Source organism: Triticum urartu, chromosome 1 (assembly GCF_003073215.2).
Source record: "Triticum urartu cultivar G1812 chromosome 1, Tu2.1, whole genome shotgun sequence".
Classification (NCBI taxonomy): Eukaryota; Viridiplantae; Streptophyta; class Magnoliopsida; order Poales; family Poaceae; genus Triticum; species Triticum urartu.
Window position 1 is genome coordinate 134450022 of NC_053022.1, and position 22803 is coordinate 134472824.

A 22803-nucleotide genomic window follows, 5' to 3' on the forward strand; every position below is an offset into this window, starting at 1 on the left:
AACCCAAACACCTACAAACCCCAAGTGATTGAGCATCACTGAAGAGATTGATCCTACGTGGATCTGATGCTTGTTACCTTTGAAGACTGTGCTTCTTCCAGACGGTTAGGCGTCATGGTCTAGAGCATCCAAGAGGAATTGTGGATCGCCGAGTGACCAAGTTTGTGAAATTTCGGAAGTCACCTGGAGACTTACCACGAGTGATTGGACGAGGTCTGTGTGACCTTATTCAAGGACGATACGGTGAGGACTGGGTGTCCTGAGCTGCGTGTTCAGGACTGGGTGTCCGGGACTGTGTGTCCTCGAGTTTAAATACTCAGCTGCTCCAACCAGACGTACAACTGAGACAGCAGTTGGAACTGGTCTACCAAATCATTGTCTTCACCAAGCTTACTGTTTCTATTCCCTCAACTCGTTCATTTCCTCATAACTGTGTTGTGTGTTTGTTCATATATGTGTTTGAAGACTTTGACTGAAGACTTTCTCAATTTCCTCAGTTCAATTTCTTCAGTCTGTTTGTCTTCATCCTGTGTTATCTTGTGCTTACGCTTCGTGTACTTTGTGCCTGTCTTCATTTCATCATGATGACTATGCTTGTATTCTGTTATGTTTACTTTTGAGTACTTATTCCGCTGCTAGTAGTTCTTCGCTAAGGAATTTCCTCACCGGCAAATTCCTCAGTGAAGAATTTCATAAAAATCGCCTATTCACCCCCTCTAGTTGATATAACGCACTTTCACCTAGCATCTAATCAACCGAGATATACATTGATTTAGTTTAATTTGAAATCTAGACCATTAAAACTTACAATCAACGTATTATATATCTGTAGCATATGAGAATGAATATGGTGATTTTGTTGCTTTTTCTAATGATCTTATATTAAATAGACAGATTTGCTAGGTGTGAGTGGCTAACAGATGATCTTATATTAAATAGACAAATTTGCTAGGTGTGAGTGGCTAACAGATGATCTTATATTAAATAGACAGATTTGCTAGGTGTGAGTGGCTAACAGATGATCTTATATTAAATAGACATATTTGCTAGGTGTGAGTGGCTAACAGATGGTCTTCACATTTACTTTTTTGTCTACTCTTTCTCGAAGGCCACACGGTTGATTGTTCATTCTTCCCTGATATATAATAAGAATTGTTCAGGATCGGTTAAGATCTACACATGAAATATACTATCTACATCCTGATTGTTCATTTTGGATCATATTTTAATCATGATTTTAACTAATAAAATATAAGTTATGTGTAGCAAATATAATATCATTGAGAACTACATTAAAATACAAATCATGACATGCATTAACATTTTGTTAGTCAAATGTGTGGTCAAAATTTAAACCAAAAACAATAGGGATTGATAAACAGAGATGGAGATAGTACAAGTTTTGCTCAATTACTACCTGATTCGCCACACAGCTCAAAATTTTCAGTGACGACCTTGCGTACGATCGGTCTAGTACTTTAGGATGGTTCGCAAAGAGAATTTTCCATATATAAGGAGGTGTTAGATTGTTGTAAGAAGCTCCATCGTTACCTAGGATACTCAAAGTAACTACACACAATGGCAGGAGCACTTGCGGTGATGCTACTCATGGCCATCGCGCTGGTTGCCACTACACCGGCGGCAAGCACCATGGACATCGTAGATAAGGACCTAGCATCTGAGGAGTCCATGTGGGCGCTATATGAGCACCGGTGCAAGCACCACAGGGTGGCATGCGACCTCGGCGACAAGGCCCAATGCTTCAACATGTTTAAGGAGAACGCACCCATGGTCCATGAGTTCAACCAACGCAACGTGCCCTAGAAGCTGAGCCTCAACCTCTTCGGCGGCATGGCCGATGAAGAAGTCGACCGCACATATGGTCGCTGCTCCAACATCATGTCCAACGACCGAAAGCGCTAGCGCCAGGGTCTGCTCATGCATGGCACCATCACCGCCCATGATGACCACCCAGCTATTGTGGACTAGCGAATGATGGGATATGACCAACATTCGTCGCCGGTGACGAATGCGAAGCACCAGGGGACCTGTGGGGGCTGTTGGGCCTTCGCGACGATAGCAGCGGTGGAGGGCATCAACTCCATCAGGACTCGAAACCTAGAGTCATTGTTTGTGCAACAACTTCTAGACCATGACAAGGGGATGAGGGTTGTCATGGCGGCAACATGGAAGGGGCCTTCAAGTACATCCACCATGGCGGCATCGAAACAGAGGTTGATTACCCATATGTTGGCCATGAGCATGACTACTACTTGATTCGCAAGCCGAACGGAGCCCCATCATCACTATCAACAGCTACAACAAATGTCGCCGAATGAGGTTGTGTTGATGCAGGCAGTGGTGCCACAGCCCGTCATCATGGCAATCAACGCCAACTCGATGGCATTTCAGCGCTATGGCAGAGGCGTCTTCGCTGGGCCGCGTGGGACAAACCTGAACCATGAAATGATGGTGGTAGTATATGGCATCACCGATGAGTATGAGTCAAAGGGACCCATAAGTTACTGGATCATCAAATACTCATTGGGCCAGATTGGGGTGAAAACGACTACATCCGCATGGCGCACAACGTTAGTGGTCACGCTGAGGAGAGTTTATGCGGCATCCTCATGTACACGTCATATCAGGTGAAATTTAGGAGGAAAGGTGAGAACGATATCATGAAGAGAAATAAGGTATGTGTTTACAAAGCTCTTTTATAACATGCTCGCAAGTATATATGGACCGTTCAAATTTTACAATATAATGATATCAAGTAGATGATGTCAATGATAGTACTCCCTTCCTTTCGGTTTAAAGAGCTCGATTCAAAGATCTAGCCAATCAAGATAGATTATGAGTTGTGTAATTTGCAAAAGTGCTCAATTAACATGCCCGTTTTTCTCCAAACATTGTGTTTATCAATGCATTAACTGCAATGCATGCACGCCTGGCCACTAAATGACCAAGATTGTTTACATGCATTGGTGAATTTTCTCTTAGTCCTTACATTCAACGATTTAATGCACCTCAAAATCTTAACATGTGATGAGGAGCAATAAAATGAGACTTATCAAACGAAAAAACAAACATTTTGAGATAGGCCCTCAAACTGGAAGGGAGGGAACATATAGCTATAAAAACAAGGAAAACATGTATGTCACTATTAAAACAAAGCAACCAATGCCCTCTTTATCTTGCAATTGGTATGATAATTTTTAGTATGTACACACACATACAGTATATGCCAGTACAACAAACAATCCAAGACATAGAAACGACCAGTAATAAGACCATGGTAATTACTTGCTAAGATTTTCAACAAAGCCGTAATAAAATTACAATGGACACATAATTGCCGAGTACCAAACTGAACAAAGTTATGCGAGAGTGCCAAACAAAAACATCACCACACAAAGAGCAAGCCTTCAAGTTCTATAGCAAGATTCTCCATGGTTCAAAACTTTTAGACAACAAATAATGGTAGCAGAGGTGCTCTTCTACCATCCAGAATGTTCAGTTCTACTAGCTAGTAGCCCTAAGAAGAACAAGTAAGAATAAAAGGCAAGACTCATACATAATAGATACTCCAATGGCGTAACAAACCAGCAATGATGTAGGACATCCATATCAAGCACTTCCTATAGCCCTACAAGAAACGGAGACCCCTAAGTTGCACAATCTTCTTCTCTCATATCATCGAATAGTGGAAGGGGAATAAGGCTCTCCTTGAGGTAATGCTTGGTGATCCAAAGGTTGATTTCTTGGGCATCCATGCTTTTCAGATATCCTAAGAACTTGCCATCGATGTCACAATGAAACACACGCCCACGACCATGAGTGAGTTGGATTAGTAGCTCACCATCATTGTGAACAGCCATCCTAGGGAACCTCGTCACCTTTGAACGTGGTATTGGACCAAATACCCAAATAATAATATGTTGCTTGAAAGTCCAAGTTATCCGTTTCAGCATCGTAGTCTTCTATTACCCAAACATTTATGGCCATTTGGTCACGGATGACACTGCATAAAGCAAGAGTGCCATCCATCTTCAACAACTCATGGAAGCACAGCTGGAATGGACGAGCCATCAACCGGGATGTTTCGACCGTTGTGTTGAACACCATCATTATGCAGCCACGAAGTCCTCAGTGGAGGCTAATATGGTGGTGAACTGGTGGACAATCGGACGAATCCGATAGGCCCACACATAACACAATTTCCATGGGTGTTGTCCGTGTGATGTTTCGTTCTACGATGCATCTTGGGTCACTGGATCCCACTGTTGGAGTAGAGAACCGAAGCACCTGGTATTCTTCAGATGGTTGGTGTAGATAGAAGCTAGCAATGTGATGCATAATTCATTGTAGGCTTGGACTCCATAGGGGGGCACACCCATGGGTGATCGAGTTGCTGACGAAGAAATTTTCTGGAGGAGAAGAAGAAGTTCGCACACTCACGGATCCATGAGAGACGGTGATTAGGCCATCATGGGCAGCCTGGAGTTTATTGTAGGCCCGGACCTCGGGGCATAGCTGTTGTTTGCCTGCACTGGTGTAAAGCGAAAACAAGAGGTGGGTGGTTTGTTGTTGGATGAGGTGGCTGAGCAACGGGAGCAAGGGCAGGCGGTGGTGGTGGTACACATGTACTTATAGGTGGATGTGGCACTGCACCACCACTTGCGGACACGACTGCAGCGCATGACGTCCCTGGCCGGCAAAAGGACGAGGATCTCTTTGACAATGATCAACTCGGGAAGCTTGTCGAGCACGGTCACGACTCCATGGCCTGGCATGGTGACTACTGGTTGCTGGTGCTCCATCATATCCGATTCCGAATAACTAGAAACAAGAGAGGAGATGTAAGAATGGTGCATGATAGGTTTGTCGCAGGGGCGAGAGGATTTCACCAAGGGTGGACAGAGGAGTCAGACAATGGTGACCTACCATGTCTGTACAGACAAGGCATCATCTATCTCCTTTATCCGCCCCAGCTAAAATCCTTTCGCCCCTGCGGCAAATCCATTATGCACCATTCTTACATCTCTCTTGTTTCTAGTTATTCAGAACTGGATCTGATGGAACAGCAACAACCAATGGAGGCGCAATGCCACCTTCACCGACAAGTTCATGCTAGACCACCGTCGCCACCAGCCCTGGCTCCCGCTCCTCAGCCACATCATCTAGCCATAGACCACCTGCCTCGTGTTTTCGCTCGACACCGGTGCAAGCCATCAACAACTATTGCCACATGGTCCAGGCCTACAATAAACTCCAGGCTATCCATGATGGCCTCATAATCGTCTCCCATGGATCCGTGAGTGTGCAAACTTCTTCGCACTCCTCCTGAAAACTTCTCCGTCTTCAACCCAATTACTCATGAGTGTGCTCCCTTAGGGCCCAAGGCCTACATTGATTCATGCATCACATCGTCGGCTTGTATCGGCACCAACCATCCGAAGAATACCTCTACTCTAACATACTATGACATAGCATAAACAACCTTTATGACATTTTACTACATTGTAGCAGTGGGATCCAGTGACACAAGTTGCTTCGTAGAAGGAAATATCACGAAAACAACACCCATGAAGATTGTGCTATGTGCAGGCCTACCGAATTCGTCTGGTTTTCCAGTGTCCACCGGTCCACCACCAGGGCACCCTACATTGGGGTCTTCCCGGTTGCACAATAATGGTGTTCAACATAGCAGCCGAAACATTTCGGTCAATGGGTCATCTGTTCCAGCTGAGCTTCCACGAGTTGTTGAAGATGGATGGCACTATTGCTTTGTGCAGCACTAGCGTGACCAAATGACCATAGATGTTTGGGTAATAGAAGACTACGGCGCTGCAACGGAAACCTAGACTTTCAAGCATCAGATTAATTTGTCGAGATTTGATCCCATACTATGTTCAAAGGTTATGTGGTTCCCTACGATGGTTGTGCTCAATGACGGTGAGTTGCTAATCCATCTCACTCGTGGTCGTGGTCGTGTGTTTCATTGTGAAATCGATGGCAAGTTCTTAGAATATCTGAAAAGCATGGGTGAGGGAGTCCTGGATTAGGGGGTGTTCGGATAGCTGAACTATACCTTCAGCCGGACTCCCGGACTATGAAGATACAAGATTGAAGACTCTGTCCCGCGTCCGGAAGGGACTTTCCTTGGCGTGGAAGGCAAGCTTGGCGATACGGATATGAAGATCTCCTACCATTGTAACCCTAACCCTATCCGGTGTCTATATAAACCGGAGGGTTTTAGTCCGTAGGACAACATACACATCAACAATCATACCATAGGCTAGCTTCTAGGGTTTAGCCTCTCTGATCTCGTGGTAGATCTACTCTTGTACTACCCATATCATCAATATTAATCAAGCAGGACGTAGGGTTTTACCTCCATCGAGAGGGCCCGAACCTGGGTAAAACTTTGTGTCCCTTGCCTCCTGTTACCATCCGGCCTAGACGCACAGTTTGGGACCCCCTACCCGAGATCCGCCGGTTTTGACACCGACATTGGTGCTTTCATTGAGAGTTCCTCTGTGCCGTCGCCGTCAGGCCCGATGGCTCCTACGATCATCAATGGCGATGCAATCCAGGGTGAGGCCTTCCTCCCCGGACAGATCTTCGTCTTTGGCGGCTTCGCACTGCGGGCCAATTCACTTGGCCATCTAGAGCAGATCGAAAGCTACGCCCTTGGCCGTTAGGTCAGATTCGGAAATTTAAACTACACGGCTGACATCCGCGGGGACTTGATCTTCGGCGGATTCGAACCACCGCCAAGCGCGCTGCACTGTCACGACGAGCATGATCTAGCTCTTCTGCCGAACAGTGCCCTGGAGGCCGCACCCGCATCGGCTCCGACCCTTAGTCCGGGGCCAACCGCGCCGATCGAGGATGGGCGGTTGGACGCCACCTCGGGGGCTGTGATCCCAACAGCGGTTGAGCCGAACACCAGCCCCGTACTCTGCGAGACTCGTGACTCCACGGAGCCGGATTCTTCTCCAGACTCCGAACCCTCCGCGCCCCTGCTGATCGAATCCGATTGGGCGCCGATCATGGAGTTCACGGCCGCGGACGTCTTTCAGCACTCGCCTTTCGGCAATATCCTGAAGTCACTGAAGTCTCTCTCTTTATCAGGAGAGCCCTGGTCGGACTACGGTCAGCAAGGTTAGGGTACGGACGATGAAGAAATTCAAAACCCACCCACCACCCACTTTGTAGCCACTGTCGACAACTTAACCGACATGCTCGACTTCGACTCCGAAGACATCGACGGTATGGACGCCGATGAAGGAGATGATGAAGAACCAGCGCCTACTAGGCCCTGAAAAGCCACCTCTCATATGACATATACATGGTGGACACCCACAAAGAGGGAGAGGGCGATGGAACAGCGGAGGATGACCCCTCCAAGAAACAGCCCAAGCGTCGGCGTCAGCGGCGCCGCTCAAAATCCCGCCAACAAAAAAACGGTGATTCCAGCACGGGAGATAATAATACTCCGGAGAGTGCCGAAGAAAACCCCCTCCAGCAAGGTTTAGCGCAGGAGGATGGAGAAACCAGCCCTCATGAGAGAGTGGCAGACAGAGAGGTCGAGGACGATAATTATATGCCTCCCTCCGAAGACGAGGCAAGCCTCGACGACGACGAATTCGTCGTGCCAGAGGACCCCGTTGAGAAAAAGCGTTTCCAACGCAGGCTTATGGCCACGGCAAGAAGCCTCAAGAAAAAACAGCAACAGCTCCGAGCTGATCAAGATTTGCTGGTTGACAGATGGACCGAAGCCCTTGCGGCCAAAGAGCATAAACTCGAACGCCCCTCCAAGAGTTACCCAAAGCGCAGGTTGCTACCCCAATTAGAGGAGGAAGCACTTGATGCGGCCGAACGGCCACCTCGTGGCCGCGACAGAGAGGCCTCCCGGCCCTCCACTCAAGCTGCACCCCGTACCAAGGCACGGGAATATGCGCCGGACTTATGAGACATGTTGGAGGACAAGGCAGGGCAAACACGATCGATCTACGGATCGCGTGGGCACCCCATGTCTCGAGATGGTAACCTTCACGCCGGCCACAAATTCGGCAGGGCCGAACACAGTAGACAAAAACTCATTGGAGCTATGTCATGATATCGCCCAGTACAGAGGCGCCGCACACCCACTGTGCTTTACAGACGAAATAATGGATCATCAAATCCTCGAGGGTTTCAAACCCGTAAACATCGAATCATATGATGGCACAACAGACCCTGCGGTATGGATCGAGGATTATCTCCTTCATATCCACATGGCCCGCGGCGACGATTTTCACGCCATCAAATACCTCCCACTCAAGCTTAAAGGACCAGCTCGGCATTGGCTCAACAGCCTGCCAACAGGATCAATCAGTTGTTGGGAGGACCTGGAAGCCGCATTCCTCGACAATTTGCAGGGCACTTATGTGTGACCCCCAGACGCCGATGACCTAAGTCACGTAATTCAGCAGCCAGAGGAATCGGCCAGGCAATTCTGGACACGGTTCCTAACAAAGAAAAATCAAATAGTCGACTGTCCGGACGCTGAGGCCCTAGCAGCCTTCAAGCACAATATCCGTGACGAGTGGCTGGCTCGGCACCTTGGGCAGGAAAAGCCGAAATCTATGGCAGCACTCACGACACTCATGACCCGCTTTTGCACGGGAGAAGATAGCTGGCTTGCTCGTAGAAACAATATGACCAAGAACCCTGGTAGTTTGGACACTAGGGACATTAGTGGCAGGTCGCGTCGCAACAAGCAGAAGCGCCGCATTAACGGCGACAATGCTGAGGATACAGCAGTTAATGCCGGATTCAGAGGCTCTAAATCCGGTCAGCGGAAAAAGCCATTCAAAAGGAATCCTAGGGGCCCGTCCAGCTTGGACCGAATACTTGACCGCTTGTGCCAAATACATGGCACCCCCGAAAAGCCGGCCAATCACACCAACAGGGATTGTTGGCTGTTCAAGCAGGCAGGCAAGTTAAGCGCCGACAATGAAGACAAGGGGCTGCATAGCGATGACGACGAGGAGCCCCGGCCGCCGAACAACAATGGACAGAAGGGTTTTCCCCCACAAGTGCGGACGGTGAACATGATATACGCCACCCACGTCCCAAAAAGGGAGCGAAAGCGCGCGTTAAGGGACGTATACACGGTAGAGCCAGTCGCCCCAAAGTTCAACCCATGGTCCTCCTGCCCGATCACCTTTGATCGAAGAGACCATCCCACTAGCATCCGTCATGGCGGATTTGCCGCATTGGTTCTACACCCAATTATTGACGGATTTCATCTCACTAGAGTCCTCATGAACGGCGGCAGCAGCCTGAACCTGCTTTACCAGGATACAGTGCGAAAAATGGGCATCGATCCCTCAAGGATTAAGCCCACCAAAACGACCTTTAAAGGCGTAATACCAGGTGTAGAGGCCAACTGTACAGGCTCAGTCACACTTGAAGTGGTCTTCGGATCCCCGGATAATTTCCAAAGCGAGGAATTGGTCTTCGACATAGTCCCATTCCGCAGTGGCTATCATGCACTGCTCGGACGAACCGCATTCGCCAAATTCAATGCGGTACCGCACTACGCATACCTTAAGCTCAAGATGCCAGGCCCTCATGGAGTAATTACGGTCAATGGAAACACCGAACGCTCCCTCCGAACAGAGGAGCACACGGCGGCCCTTGCAGCGGAAGTACAAAGCAGCCTCTCCAGGCAGATCTCCAATCCGGCCATTAAACGTCCGAACACCGTCAAGCGCGCCCGGAGTAACCTACAACAAGACCGCCTGGCACGTTCCGAGCAGGCATAGAAATACGGCCCCAACCCCAACCCTAGCAAAAAAGGTGACGCCAGTACTTCGCGTACATAATTACGCTCTGGAAATACCATGGGCATAGGGGGAGGGGCACCATCACGGCACGCCCAAAACACGGCTTAAACCGCACCAGGGGCTGCCGATTTTTTACTTTTCTCTTACTTCCAGGACTCTACTCTTCGGAAGGCCTGTTCGGCAGTTCAATTGCCGCACAAACAATGCAAGAACCAGGGAAGCACACAAGCCATGCCGCATTACGCAAATCCCAGGTGGTCTCTATCACGAGCAGTATACCTGTTTCGCATACTATTCCGCAGCTTGCCCCTGGAGAAGACATGTTAAATAGTCCAACTTTTCGTTTATCGCATTACTTGTATCGTTCTGCTTTGATCGCAACTATTTTTCATAAACAATGCATAGCTTTTGTCTATTTTTGCACTATCTTTTTATAAATAAATGTTCCTTAACGACATGTTGCACCCGTACAACTTGGTACGGCCAAAATACGCCAGGGGCTTTTAGCACCCCTCAATATGGTGTGAGAAGTTCGAACACTTTCACAAGTGCGGCACCCCGAACTTATAGCATTATATGCATCGGCTCCGAATCATGTCTTGGGTCAATATGGTGTGAGAAGTTCGAACACTTTCACAAGTGCGGCACCCCGAACTTATAGCATTATATGCATCGGCTTCGAATCATGTCTTGGGTCAATAGTTGGGTTTGCCCGGCTCCTATGTTTTGGTGCCTTACGTTCCGCTATATCGGCTAAGGTAGCACTAGGAGAACCACTGCGATTGTGCCCCAGTTGAGCTGGGCCGAGCACCTCAGTGGAGAAAGCTAAAAACTGACTGTCATGATGAAGCGAGAGCTGGTCGCTGTTCGAGAGGTTTTTTTTCGAGTCCCTAAAGACTTATGCCGCTTAGGGCGACGAGTCGGCTCTGTTCGGCCAAGGCGTGGATAGTGCCCCGAACTCGGTCTTCCGAATACTAGGGGCTTCACCGAAATTTAAAATTATAGAATTCTATGGCTAAGTGAGAGTGTTCACGCATTATAGTCCGATTGCCTCATTCGCCGGGCTGAGCGCCTCCCTCAAAGGACCCAAACATGGGAAAAAGAGCGCCCAGATTTATCCCCGAACACCCCAGCACTAGTGGCAAGGGGGCAGAAGCCGACGACTCGCCATCTCTCAGTATTGATAAACAGCCGCACAGAAGGTAATATTTTAAATTCAAGCAGCATTGCTCAGCGCATATGAACAAGTTTTCAGCGCATAGGACAAAAATGAGCGAGTTTTACTCAAAAATTACATCCCTAGTACATTCATCCGCCACAAGGCGGGCACCCTTCAGAACATCCTTATAGTAATTTTCGGGCTTGCGATGCTCTTTCCCCGCTGGTGGCCCGTCCTTCACAAGCTTCTCCGCATCCAGCCTGCCCCAGTGCACCTTAGCACGGGCAAAGGCCCTACGGGCACCTTCAATACAGACGGAGCGCTTGATGACTTCGAGCCTTGGACAGGCCTCCACCAGCCGCCGCACCAGCCCGAGATAGCTCCCAGGCAGAGCCTCTCCAGGCCACAGCCGAACTAGGAGGCCCTTCATGGCCTGTTCGGCCGCCTTGTGGAGCTCGACCAGTTGTTTCAGCTGGTCACTTAGGGGCACGGGGTGTCCGGCCTTAGCATACTGAGACCAGAACACCTTCTCCGTCGAGCTGCCCTCCTCGGCTCGATTGAATGCGGCGGCATCGAATACACTCCGGAGAAGATCTGCAAATGCCCCTGGAGAGCTCCGGATTCTGGTAAGTATCAAGTAACTCACGTTTATGTGTTTACTTTGCATAAAGAATGCCTTACCCGCCGCTATTTTCTTCACCTCATCCAACTCCTGGAGGGTCTTCTGGGATTCGGCCTTGGCAGACTTGGCATTTTCAATAGCCGCCGCGAGCTCGGACGCTCGCGTCTTCGAGTCAAGCTCCAAACTCTCATGTTTCTTCATGAGAACCTGGAGCTCTTGCCGCACCTTGCCAACCTCGGCCTCATACCTCTCCCGCTCGGTGCACTCCGCAGCCGCACTCTTCTCGGCCTCGAGCAGCGCTTGCTTAAGGGTCTCCACCTCAGATGTGGCCCCTACAATAGCCATGTTAATCCTGTCATTTCTTGCAATTGCACCTTTTTTATATACATATTCAACCAAGGTATTTCTTACCTTCCTTCTCCTCGAGCTGCTTCTTGGCACGCCCAAGCTCTTGCTCGGACTTCTCGAGGCTCTGCTTCAGCGTGTCCACTTCCGCAGTGAGTACGGCGGATGCCAGCAGAGAAGCCTGCACACGCATATTGACTCCTTTTGTTAGACTCCTGCGAATTTTTTTGATCCTCTATTCAGCTTTTCTTCCCGAACGCCCAACAGAGCATCAGGGGCTACTGTCTATGCGGTAATATTATTTACACATTATTTACTTACCTCAAAGCCTATCAAAAGGCTAGTACAAGCTTCAGTCAGTCCGCTCTTGGCGGACTGAACCTTCTGGACCACCGCACTCATAATAGCGCAGTGCTCCTCGTCGATGGAGGCGCCTTGGAGCGCCTCCAACATATTGTCCGGCGCCTCCGGGTGGACGGGGGTCGCCGGCATGGTGGACTTGCTCCTCTTGGAAGGAGGTCCCCCGCCGGACTCCGGAACCCTTGAAGGTTCCGGAGCGGTGTCCGGCCTAGAGCCGGACTTGGAGCCCTGGGGGGTTTCATCCCCTTTACTCCTGGAGTCCGGGAGGTCGCCTTGCGGCGCCTCCGGGACCACCTCCTCCCTGCTTGGAACCTGTTGGGACAACACCTCGGTGTCGTCCATAGGGCGGGGGGAGGAAGCCGTCGGAAGCGAGTTCACATCCGACGAGTCCAGTGAGCCGCTGACGACGCGTCGAGCCGGTCTTTGGGTGGGCTGCATAAGCATGTTCGACATAAGGGAAAGCTGTGCAATAAACGAATACTATGAATTACTCCGGTATCCGGATACTTACAATTTTTCCAGGGGCTTGGCCCTGGGCTGCCACTCCTCTCCGCCGTCGTCGGCGTCGTTGGAGTAGTCCGGAGGAAGGGTTTTCCCCTTCTTGGACCCTCCGGCCTCCTCAGAGAGGGCGGCCTTCCTTTTCTTCTCTCCTCCCGCTGGAGGGGGAGAGGTCTCTTCTTCTTCCTCCTCGTCTTCACGAGAGGAAGGTGCTTCGGGACCGTCGGATGATGAATCCGACACCTCTGGTGCCGGGCACTCTTTCGAGTCCCCGTGGCCCTTTTCATGGCCTTCTTCTCCGGCACCACATAGGGCGCCGGAACCAGCAGCTTCGCCAAGCGAGCGTCCGCTGGGCCTTCGGGCAAAGGAGCCGGACAGTTGATCTGTCCGGACGTCACCTCCCAATCCTGTCAAAGATAAGGGAGCTTAGATCCCGCATAGAGTCAAACTATGAAAAACTGATACCCTGTAAAAGGACAAAAATAGCTTACCGCATGAGCGTGATGCTGAGTACTGAATCCGCGATCCTCGGTAGCGGATGCGGGAGCCTCGGTGCCTTTGAAAAGCATCCTCCAGGCATCTTCGTACGTCGTGTCAAAGAGCCTGTTTAGAGTTCGATCCTGCGCCGGGTCGAACTCCCACAGGTTGAAGGCCCGTCGTTGACACGGGAGGATCAGGCGGATGAGCATAACCTGGACAACGTTGACAAGCTTGAGCTTCTTGTCCATCAGGGTTTGGATGCATGTTTGGAGTCCGGTCAGCTCTCCTTTTTTACCCCAAGACAGGCTGGTCTCCTTCTAGGAGGTGAGCCGCATAGGGGGGGCGGATCGAAACTCAGGGGGTGCGACCCATTCGGCGTCGCGCGGCTTAGTGACGTAAAACCACCATGATTGCCACCCTTTTAGGGTCTCCTCAAAGGAGCCCTCGAGCCACAGGACGTTGGCCATCTTGCCAACCATGGCACCGCCGCACTCCGCCTGGCTGCCGCGCACCACCTTTGGCTTGACGTTGAAAGTCTTAAGCCATAGGCCGAAATGGGGGCGGATGCGGAGGAACGCCTCGCACACGACGATAAACGCCGAGATGTTGAGGACGAAGTTCGGGGCCAGATCGTGGAAATCCAGGCCGTAGTAGAACATGAGCCCCCGGACAAATGGATGCAGAGGGAAGCCCAGTCCACGGAGGAAATGGGGGAGGAATACCACCCTCTCATGGGGCCTAGGAGTGGGGATGAGCTGCCCCTTTTCGGGAAGCCGGTGCGCGATGTCGCTAGCCAGATATCCGGCCTTCCTCAGCTTTTTGATGTGTCCCTCCGTGACGGAGGAGACCATCCACTTGCCTCCCGCTCCGGACATGACTGGAGAAGGTTGAGCTGGTAGTGCGGACTTGGGCGCTGGAGCTCGAGTGCGCAAGAATGGATAGGCAAAGGAGGAAGAAGGCGTGGGTGAAAAGGTGGATCCTTATCCCCTTATATGGGTGGACGCAACTACATGTCCCCACCAGTCTGGTAAAACTCGCTTATCTCCAAGCGCCGTAATCAAAGGCGCGATTGAGTTACCCATGCCCGTATTGATGAGAATCCCGGAATAAGGGGACACGATCTCTGCTTTGACAAGACATGCCAAGGAAACCGCCTCGCATGACGCGCTGAGGTGGGATAATGAAACGACTCGGATAAAAGCTTGGCCGTGGTGTGTCGCACTACGGAATACGTCAGCAGATTAGATTTGTGTAAATATTATTCTCTCTATGTCAATATGTGGAAAACTTATTTTGCAGAGCCGGACACTATCTTCGTGTTTAAAATCTTCTATAAAGTACTTGGAGGAGGAACCCGCCTTGCAATGCTGAAGACAATCTGCACGTCGGACTCGTCGTCATTGAAGCCTGGTTCAGGGGCTACTGAGGGAGTCCTGGATTAGGGGGTGTTCGGATAGCCGAACTATACCTTCAGCCGGACTCCCGGACTATGAAGATACAAGATTGAAGACTCCGTCCCGCGTCCGGAAGGGACTTTCCTTGGCGTGGAAGGCAAGCTTGGCGATACGGATATGAAGATCTCCTACCATTGTAACCGACTCTATGTAACCCTAACCCTATCCAGTGTCTATATAAACCGGAGGGTTTTAGTCCGTAGGACAACATACACATCAACAATCATACCATAGGCTAGCTTCTAGGGTTTAGCCTCTCTGACCTCGTGGTAGATCTACTCTTGTACTACCCATATCATCAATATTAATCAAGCAGGACGTAGGGTTTTACCTCCATCGAGAGGGCCCGAACCTGGGTAAAACTTCGTGTCCCTTGCCTCCTGTTACCATCCGGCCTTGACGCACAGTTCGGGACCCCCTACCCGAGATCCGCCAGTTTTGACACCGACAATGGGTGACCAAGAATCAGCATGTGGATTACCAAGTATTACTTCCAGTAAAGTTGTATTCCCCTTCCACTATTCGATGAGATGAGAGAACAAGATGGTGCAACTCAGGGTCCTCCATTTTTATAGGGCTATAGGAAGTGCTTGATATGGATGTTCTGCATTATTGCTGGTTTGCTACTCCATTGGAGTATCTATAATGTATGAGTCTTGTATTTTATTCTTACTTGTTCTTCTTAGGGTTGCTAGTTAAAGAACTGAACATTCTGGATGGCAGAAGAGCACCTCTGGTATCATCATTTGTTGACTATTATTTTGCCTTTGCCATCATGTTAATGTTCTGAACCATGGAGAACCTTGCTACAGAACTTGATGGTTGGTTCCTCCTACTCTTTGTGTGGTGATGTTTTTGTCAGGCACACTGTAACGCCCCAGACACACCCGCCGGTGGTCGTTACTCCTGGCGGGATCTAGACTGGCCCCACAGATCAATACTAGTCTTTCCTGCGCACTTTGTCCTCACTCGTGCGCACCCGGGAGCAACTTCCTGGTCGGTCACCCATCCTGACACTACTTCAAGCTGAGCACGCTTAACTTTGGAGTTCTGTATGAATGGGCTCCCGGAAAAGAAGGAATTCCTTATTGATATGGGTAGTCTATCATCCGTAATAAACCAGGCTATCATATACACCCCCACTCAGAGGAACCGACGTCCTCGTCGGGCCACAGGAACGTTCCCTCTTGGCACAAACGTTTGTGCTTCCAGTCCGGTACATGTGCCATGTCGGGTGCCACGACGGGTCACAAACGTCATGAACAACCTGACCACGCACCTGTCGGCAACCATCCGTGTAACCGCGAGGGCCGGCTCTGATACCAACTTGTAACGCTCCAGACACAGCCGCCGGTGGTCGTTACTCCTGGCGGGATCTAGACTGGCCTCACAGATCAATACTAGTCTTTTCTGCGCACTTTGTCCTCACTCGTGCGCACCCGGGAGTAACTTCCTGGTCGGTCACCCATCCTGACACTACTTCAAGCTGAGCATACTTAACTTTGGAGTTCTGTCCGAATGGGCTCCCGGAAAAGAAGGAATTCCTTATTGATATGAGTAGTCTATCATCCCTAATAAGTCAGACTATCACACACACTCGCATAACTTTGTTCAGTTTGGTACTCGACAATTATGTGTCTATTGCAATTTTATTACGGCTTTGTTGAAAATCTTAGCAAGTACGTAACTACCACGGTCTTTTTTTGGGTCGTTTCAATGTCTTGGTTTTTTTAGGTGGAGGGGGAGGGGTAGAAGACTAAATTAAATTATGTTAAAAAAACACTGACTATTTTAGACCCCAAAATATATGACGTGAGTACACCAACTAAGATTTCATGTGCGCATTTTAAGTACATATAAATATATTCATTAAATACTTAACTTTAGGTGAGAGGGAAATAAGGGCGAGCTATGGGCTATGCCAAGTGGCAGCCGGTGGTTGGGCAAGGCGAGAAAAGGTTTTATTTTTAAGATGGAGGTGATGTTCCTTTTTCCGCTGCATGTGCAAGTAGATTTAGGCCCATTTGCTTGACTTGACAACATGCATTTGTTTGGCTCATGTAATCTTCAACAATTCTTTGTTTGATTAGTTGCAGGTAGACAAGAAAGAAACGCACAGACCGCCTCAAGAGGTATGCCATCGCATTAGCTCCCCAACCACAGTTCTAATAAAGCTAGCTATCAAGGCCTTTCCAACAACAAAAAAACACTGGATGAATTGTACAGAAGAAGAAAATCAATAGAAATAACTCAACCCGACTCACAATATTAGAGTGTAGCGGATTCCGTTAAAGAAAAATCAAAACAACAAGCAAAATCAAAGCAAATCAGCAAACCAACGCAAGCAACCACAAAAGAAAACATGTAGTACTAAATATCCACATTTACCATGTATTCAAAAGGGTTTATGTGATGAACAATTCAGAGCTCAGTACACCACAAGTCCATCTATAGAGAATTCCAAGATGCGCACCAGACGGTGGCCTCCTCCTAGTCGAGGCACACAGTATCTAAGGAATTGCATAATCTGAGGAGTAATTCACCGCAGGGGCTGCTGATTATAGTGGTTCTTGTCTTTCTTCTTCGCTGCCTCAAGCTTTGCTCTCCTAGCGGCCGCCTCAGATGCTGCAATCTTTGCTGCTGCGTCCATCTCTTTGCTCGACTTCTTTTTCTTCATTGATGCTACCTTCTTTATGCGCTCCTTGACATCCACTGAAGCAACATCTTCATCAGGTTCCACACTAGCAGCACCGTCGACCACATTGTTCTGATCCAGTGTTTCTTCTGCCTCCTTTGAGGACTTGTCTTTCTTAGCTTTCTTCTTCTTGGAGGTCTTACTCTCCAGAGGAGCGGATGCATCTTCCTTTTTCCCTCCATCAGCAGCCTGACACATACCATTCTTGTCTGCAAAATATGCTCAACACATGAACACAATGCTTAAACTTTCAAAAATAACCATCTTCAGGCCTTCCAAAATTAGTCACAAAATGTTAACAGCACAGCAATTACCAATATAAAAACATATATCTAGGTATGCTCAGTTTTCACAAAATGTTTCTTCTGGGATAATTTAATGGCAAGAAGATATTCTAACTTACCATTTGTTTCATCTTGAGTAGCATTACTTGATTCATGTGAGATTCCCAACTCAGCCAATACAGCATCAAGCTCTTCCAACTCCTTTTTCTTTAGCTCCTTCTTGGAGAGCTGTCTTTCTGTATCTTTAGGAGGTACTAGTGGAGCTACAGCTTTCTGAACTGCCGGCTCAGAGAGGACAGCATCTCCTGCTTCATGTTCATCCTCAGCAGAAGCATCAACCTCATCATCAAGGCTATCATCTTCACTCTCAATTTCCTGCAGTGCATTTGGCATATGGAGAGTTAACCCTTATACTACAAAATGTAAAGGGCACATACTGTGCTTTAAGTAGTAGATGTTTTGTGTGATCCCATTCAATTTGACCTGAAATCTAAAGTTTTCTCGAATGTAGGAGCAGCACCCCCAATTTCATTCATCATAAAACCTAGAATCTAAAGCTAACACCGCAAGATATATGGAGAAAGCTAAATAAAACAGATCAGTTGAAGTACATTTTCTGTTTTCAAGTAGTAGGAATTGCTCACAGATAACACACGTGACCTCGAATTCAGGTTTTCCAGAGGTACAACCCAGTAAAGTCACTTCTTCTGATACTCGGAATATTCTAGAAGTCAACATAACATCTTATACAACAAAAATCCAGTTGTGTAGAACTCAACAGAATTAAAACATAATTAAAGATGCAGGATGCAGTTCACAGCACAAGTCAACATCGAGTACAAGTGGTCCCATGTCACAATTGAGTCAGGCAGAGCAGGGAATTTGCCAAGCCCCAGGCTGGGTACTGGACCGTTGTGGGCTACGATGAAACATATCCTTGATTATACCCAAGATAAAAAGAAAAAAATGCACTGGGCATAAATTCCTAGATTTGCCTCTGCCCAGTGCATATCTCGCGGAAGCACACTAAGCTTAAGGTCAGGCATTCTGCTGACACCTAACACCTAGGCACAAGCTTAAGCACTTTCTTTTTATCATTGGTTGGACCCAAAACCAGAAGGAAATGCTAAAGGAAATAAAAATAACGCCCTGGCTGATGGCATTGTTTCACACCCGTGAGTGATAGTCTCTTACAGGAAAAAAAAATTCCACCCTGTTTCCTTTGATTCAACGGAAGGCAGAACACCAGCTAGATTTCTGGAGTAAATAAAATGAGAATAAATAAGACCAAATCTGGAAAGAAAATAAATGTATCAGTTTGAGCTAGAACCCTAGAATAACTATGGCCAGACATTTCTTATCAATCAAAATATCACACCTGCCCAAAAACGCTTCCATGGCACATACCCAAACAGGCAAGTGGTAGTAATGCCACCATCCAAATATATATATGTAGATTCCAACTGATTACACAAAGGGCTCTGACATCAGTATTGTTTTGATATGGGCCGTTAGTAGGTCACTGAAGCAGTGATCTAAAACATCTTATAAAAGTTTAGAGAGGGACTAGTTTTTTCCCACTTAATTATTTGCATTATAGTTTGTCTGCTTCCATACCAAGAGTATGCTGAAGGCATACACCGAATGTAGGCAGGTGATTCCGTGCTAATTATGCCAGGTAAATCCTCACACATCCAAATCTATCTTTAACTCAACCTGATTGCCCAAAGACTATTAGTCTAACATAAATATTCTTCAAGATGTGCCACTAGTAAGTTGTAATCAGTTATCTTATTGTAATCAGGACATATTTTTTCACTTAATAATTTGCATTATTTTTCTTCCCAATTACATACAGGCACAAATTAGCTTGCGTCACAAAGCTATAACCAGATTAATTTCTACAGACTGGGTCAGCAAGAACTATACTATCGGTGCCACCAATATCAAGTACGCCATAAATAAACTAATTTTAGTTACATATCGCCATATCCTCACATCAAATACCCGTGCAACAACGTTACCTAAATTGACTACTTCGTGAATAGCAAATTTGAGCCTTCATAAATAGAGCATGCCAACGATCTCAAAACATTCCGGTAATGGGAAAAATGGACAAATCACATTTTCATGCAACAATAAATTGTCCATAGCAGTCAACCGTCCATGTGCTACCCGTGAATGCAGTGCGTGACACCGTAGAGCTAATCGATGCCCTGAAGACGACAGACAAAAATTGGCTCATGCTGGGAATTTCTATCCTGAAGTCCCCAATACCACTTGTTCCCACGGCATTACATCATGCCATGTATCACAAATAAACCGGCACACGAGGAGAGCCTTGCAATGGTGAGATGTCGCTGAATCGTTGTAGTCCAGAGACAGCACATATGCAAACAACTAAACATGCATGTAAAGAATATAAAGAAGGGGACGCAAGCGAGCAGTGGGAGAAGCGAGGTGGACCTGTTCAATGTCGTCCTCATGGCCGGCATCAGCGTCGCCCCCCTGGGACTCCCGGACGGGGCACAGCGGCGCGGTGGTGGCGAAGTAGTCATCATCGTCATCGTCCTCAACGTCGGCCCAGGACTTGGCCGTGAGCGGCGCGGGCGCCCAGAACACCTCTGGCTTTTCCACCAACGGCGCCTGCTTCTTCTCGGCCGCCGCCGGCTTCTTCTTCTTCTTCTTGAGCGTCTCGAGCGCCGCGAACACGTTGCCGCTGCCGATCCTCAGCTCCTCGGCGCCAGACCCTTTCCTGTTGCCTCCCCCGGCCATCTCTCCGTCACCCGCAACAACAACCACAACCGAAGAGGAAAAGGCTACCTGGGGCTCTCGGGACTCCCCGATCTGCGGCAAGGCGCGGGCGGGGCACGCACTCGCGCTTGCTTGCTTCGGATCGGGGAGAATCGGGCGCGAGGAACCAAGGAGACACGCCGACGGGCAGAGCTTCCGCGGGGTTGCTTGTTGGAGGCCGGATAGGAATTTGCGCTATTTGGTTTCGTCCTCTGTTGGGTTAGCAGTGGAGAAGACGAAGACGACGGCGGCGGCGGCGGCGTGCGTGCTACTCTACGCCTCTCGCTGCGTTTCGCTTTCGCCACGGCAGATGGTAGTACAACTCGGATCGTACTTATCTGGAGTTGAACGGGAACCTTGGTCTTGCAGCCGACACGTGCCCTTCCTTCGGGCACGGTCTCTATCCAACATCGAAAGGCTAGGGTAGGGTGGAGATCTGAGCCTCTGAGGGGTGATCAGACTGCCGAGAGATACTCCCTCCATTCCATATTCCACAATGTAGTGCTTTCTCTATCCACGTGTTTCAATTTTGATCATAAATTTAATAACCAAAACTAATTGTGACGGGAGCAAAAATTATATCAGTGAATTCTTATTCGAAAGAAGTTTTCAATTATGTAATTTTTTCTCCCGCCGCAGTTGGTCTCGTTGGTTAAATTTATAATCAAAGTTAGACCTCGGAAAACGCGGGCGCACTATATTTTGGAATGGAGGAAATATTAAGTTCACCACGAGGCATCAACCTGTTAGAATGTCTACACTCAGTTATTTCTTACAGTCTGTTCGGATCCCCTCCCCTCCTTCAAATTCTTAACTCCGCTCCTTGCTCCTGAATTGTTGGCTCCACGTGCAAAATCGAGAGTTAGATAACATGTTCGGCTACCAACTCCACTCCATATGGTCAGGGGAGGGGGTTGATATCCGTGAGAGAGGACATTTCGATGAGCCAACCAGTAAATTGCGGTGTCGCACACGGAGCTCGGTTTTTGCCACTCCACCAGATTGTACTACGGCCGGCTCCGCTCCACTTTTCTAACTCCATGAAGGTGTGGCGTTCGGCGTCACTCTGGCCACTCTAGGAGAGGAGTTGCAGAGTTGATGAGATCCGAACAGACTCTTCCTCTTATCTTTAATGAGTAGTTCTTCCAAAAAATATGATGAGGTATATTGTGCTAAGAGATCATTTCTTAAATAAGAGAATACAAGGCGTTTCTTATTATTTCTCTCTTCTCTACGTCAACGTTTATCCTACGTGACATTTCTAATATAGTATCATTATACATGCCTTAAGATATTTGAAGCCTAAATCACGCAAACATCATAAAAACGGAATGTTTTTATATGTTTAATGCTCACCAATGCATCCAGACATGAACATGAATCTCAAAGCGACGACAGCATGGCAATGCTTGTTCACTCTCATGCATCATTTCAAGTGAAGGGCACACACGTTCGCTCTCAAACACCCTCTCAGCCATATTTGTAGCATGAGACTCTCCTATGATCTAGCATGGCAATTCTTGAATATGTGGGAAACATGAAAGCGATCTAGGAGCACTCGGCGACGCAACACGCTAAAATCATATGCGCTCTCGTGCTCACTTGGGATGTGTGCACCTTTTGACGAAATGATTTCTTATTTGTGAATACCTGACCGATGCGTACACCCAAACAGTTCGTACATGTCCATACAATATATGGCAGCGCGGTGGGTCTATAGTGTTGTAAAGTTTCCAAAATAAAGACTACAGGAACGACTTTTCACTAGTAGAAAAATGGTCAAATGTGAAGCACATTAGTGTCGGTTTGAATTTGAGCCGGCACTAATATGTCCATTAGTGCCGGTTCCAATGGCTAGCCGGGCCGCTCTCATTAGTACCGGTTCGTGGCGAACCTTTAGCACCGGTTCGTGCCACGAACCGGTACTTAAGAGAGTGGTGGCAGGATGTTGTCAGTCTAGGACCCCTCCAGCACCTTTAGTACCGGTTGGTGGCACGAACCGATACTAAAGGTCGTCCTACATAAAGCCTTCGTCCACCCGAGTGAGCTCTGTTCTTCCCCTTTCCCCTCTCCTCTCTGCTCTTCCCCTCTTCCTCTCGAGCTCATCACATATTTTGTCCAAAATTTGTCAAGATTTGAAGGGCCCCATCCATTCAAATGATCACAAAGGTTAGCAACTTTGTCCTTTCATTTCTCATTGCTAGATTAGCCCTTGCAATGCTTTATATAGTGATTAATTTGTGAGTTTAGTAATTTGGGAGGAATTATATG

At 48.2% G+C, this 22803-nt stretch overlaps 1 protein-coding gene and 1 pseudogene across 1 annotated transcript; one reads left to right on the forward strand and one right to left on the reverse strand.

Moving 5' to 3' along the window:
- Positions 1-1578: 1578 nt before the first annotated feature.
- On the forward strand, positions 1579-2723 carry LOC125532768 (annotated as a pseudogene).
- A 14402-nt stretch (positions 2724-17125) lies between these two features.
- On the reverse strand, positions 17126-20842 carry LOC125551727 (nucleolin-like). Its single transcript, XM_048715030.1, has 3 exons — positions 20206-20842; positions 17859-18114; positions 17126-17664 (listed from the first exon to the last, which is right to left on the reverse strand). The coding sequence occupies exons 1-3, from the start codon at positions 20512-20514 to the stop codon at positions 17300-17302; spliced, it is 930 nt and encodes a 309-aa protein (XP_048570987.1). The 5' UTR covers positions 20515-20842; the 3' UTR covers positions 17126-17299.
- Between the last annotated feature and the right edge of the window lie 1961 nt (positions 20843-22803).

Excerpts from the sequence above, each read along its gene's own strand:
- LOC125551727 (XM_048715030.1), bottom strand. The coding sequence starts at position 20,514 with ATGGCCGGGGGAGGCAACAGGAAAGGGTCTGGCGCCGAGGAGCTGAGG. Across the intron at positions 18,115-20,205 it reads ATGAGGACGACATTGAACAG|GAAATTGAGAGTGAAGATGA; the intron begins GTCCACCTCGCT and ends AATGCACTGCAG. Across the intron at positions 17,665-17,858 it reads TACTCAAGATGAAACAAATG|ACAAGAATGGTATGTGTCAG; the intron begins GTAAGTTAGAAT and ends CATATTTTGCAG.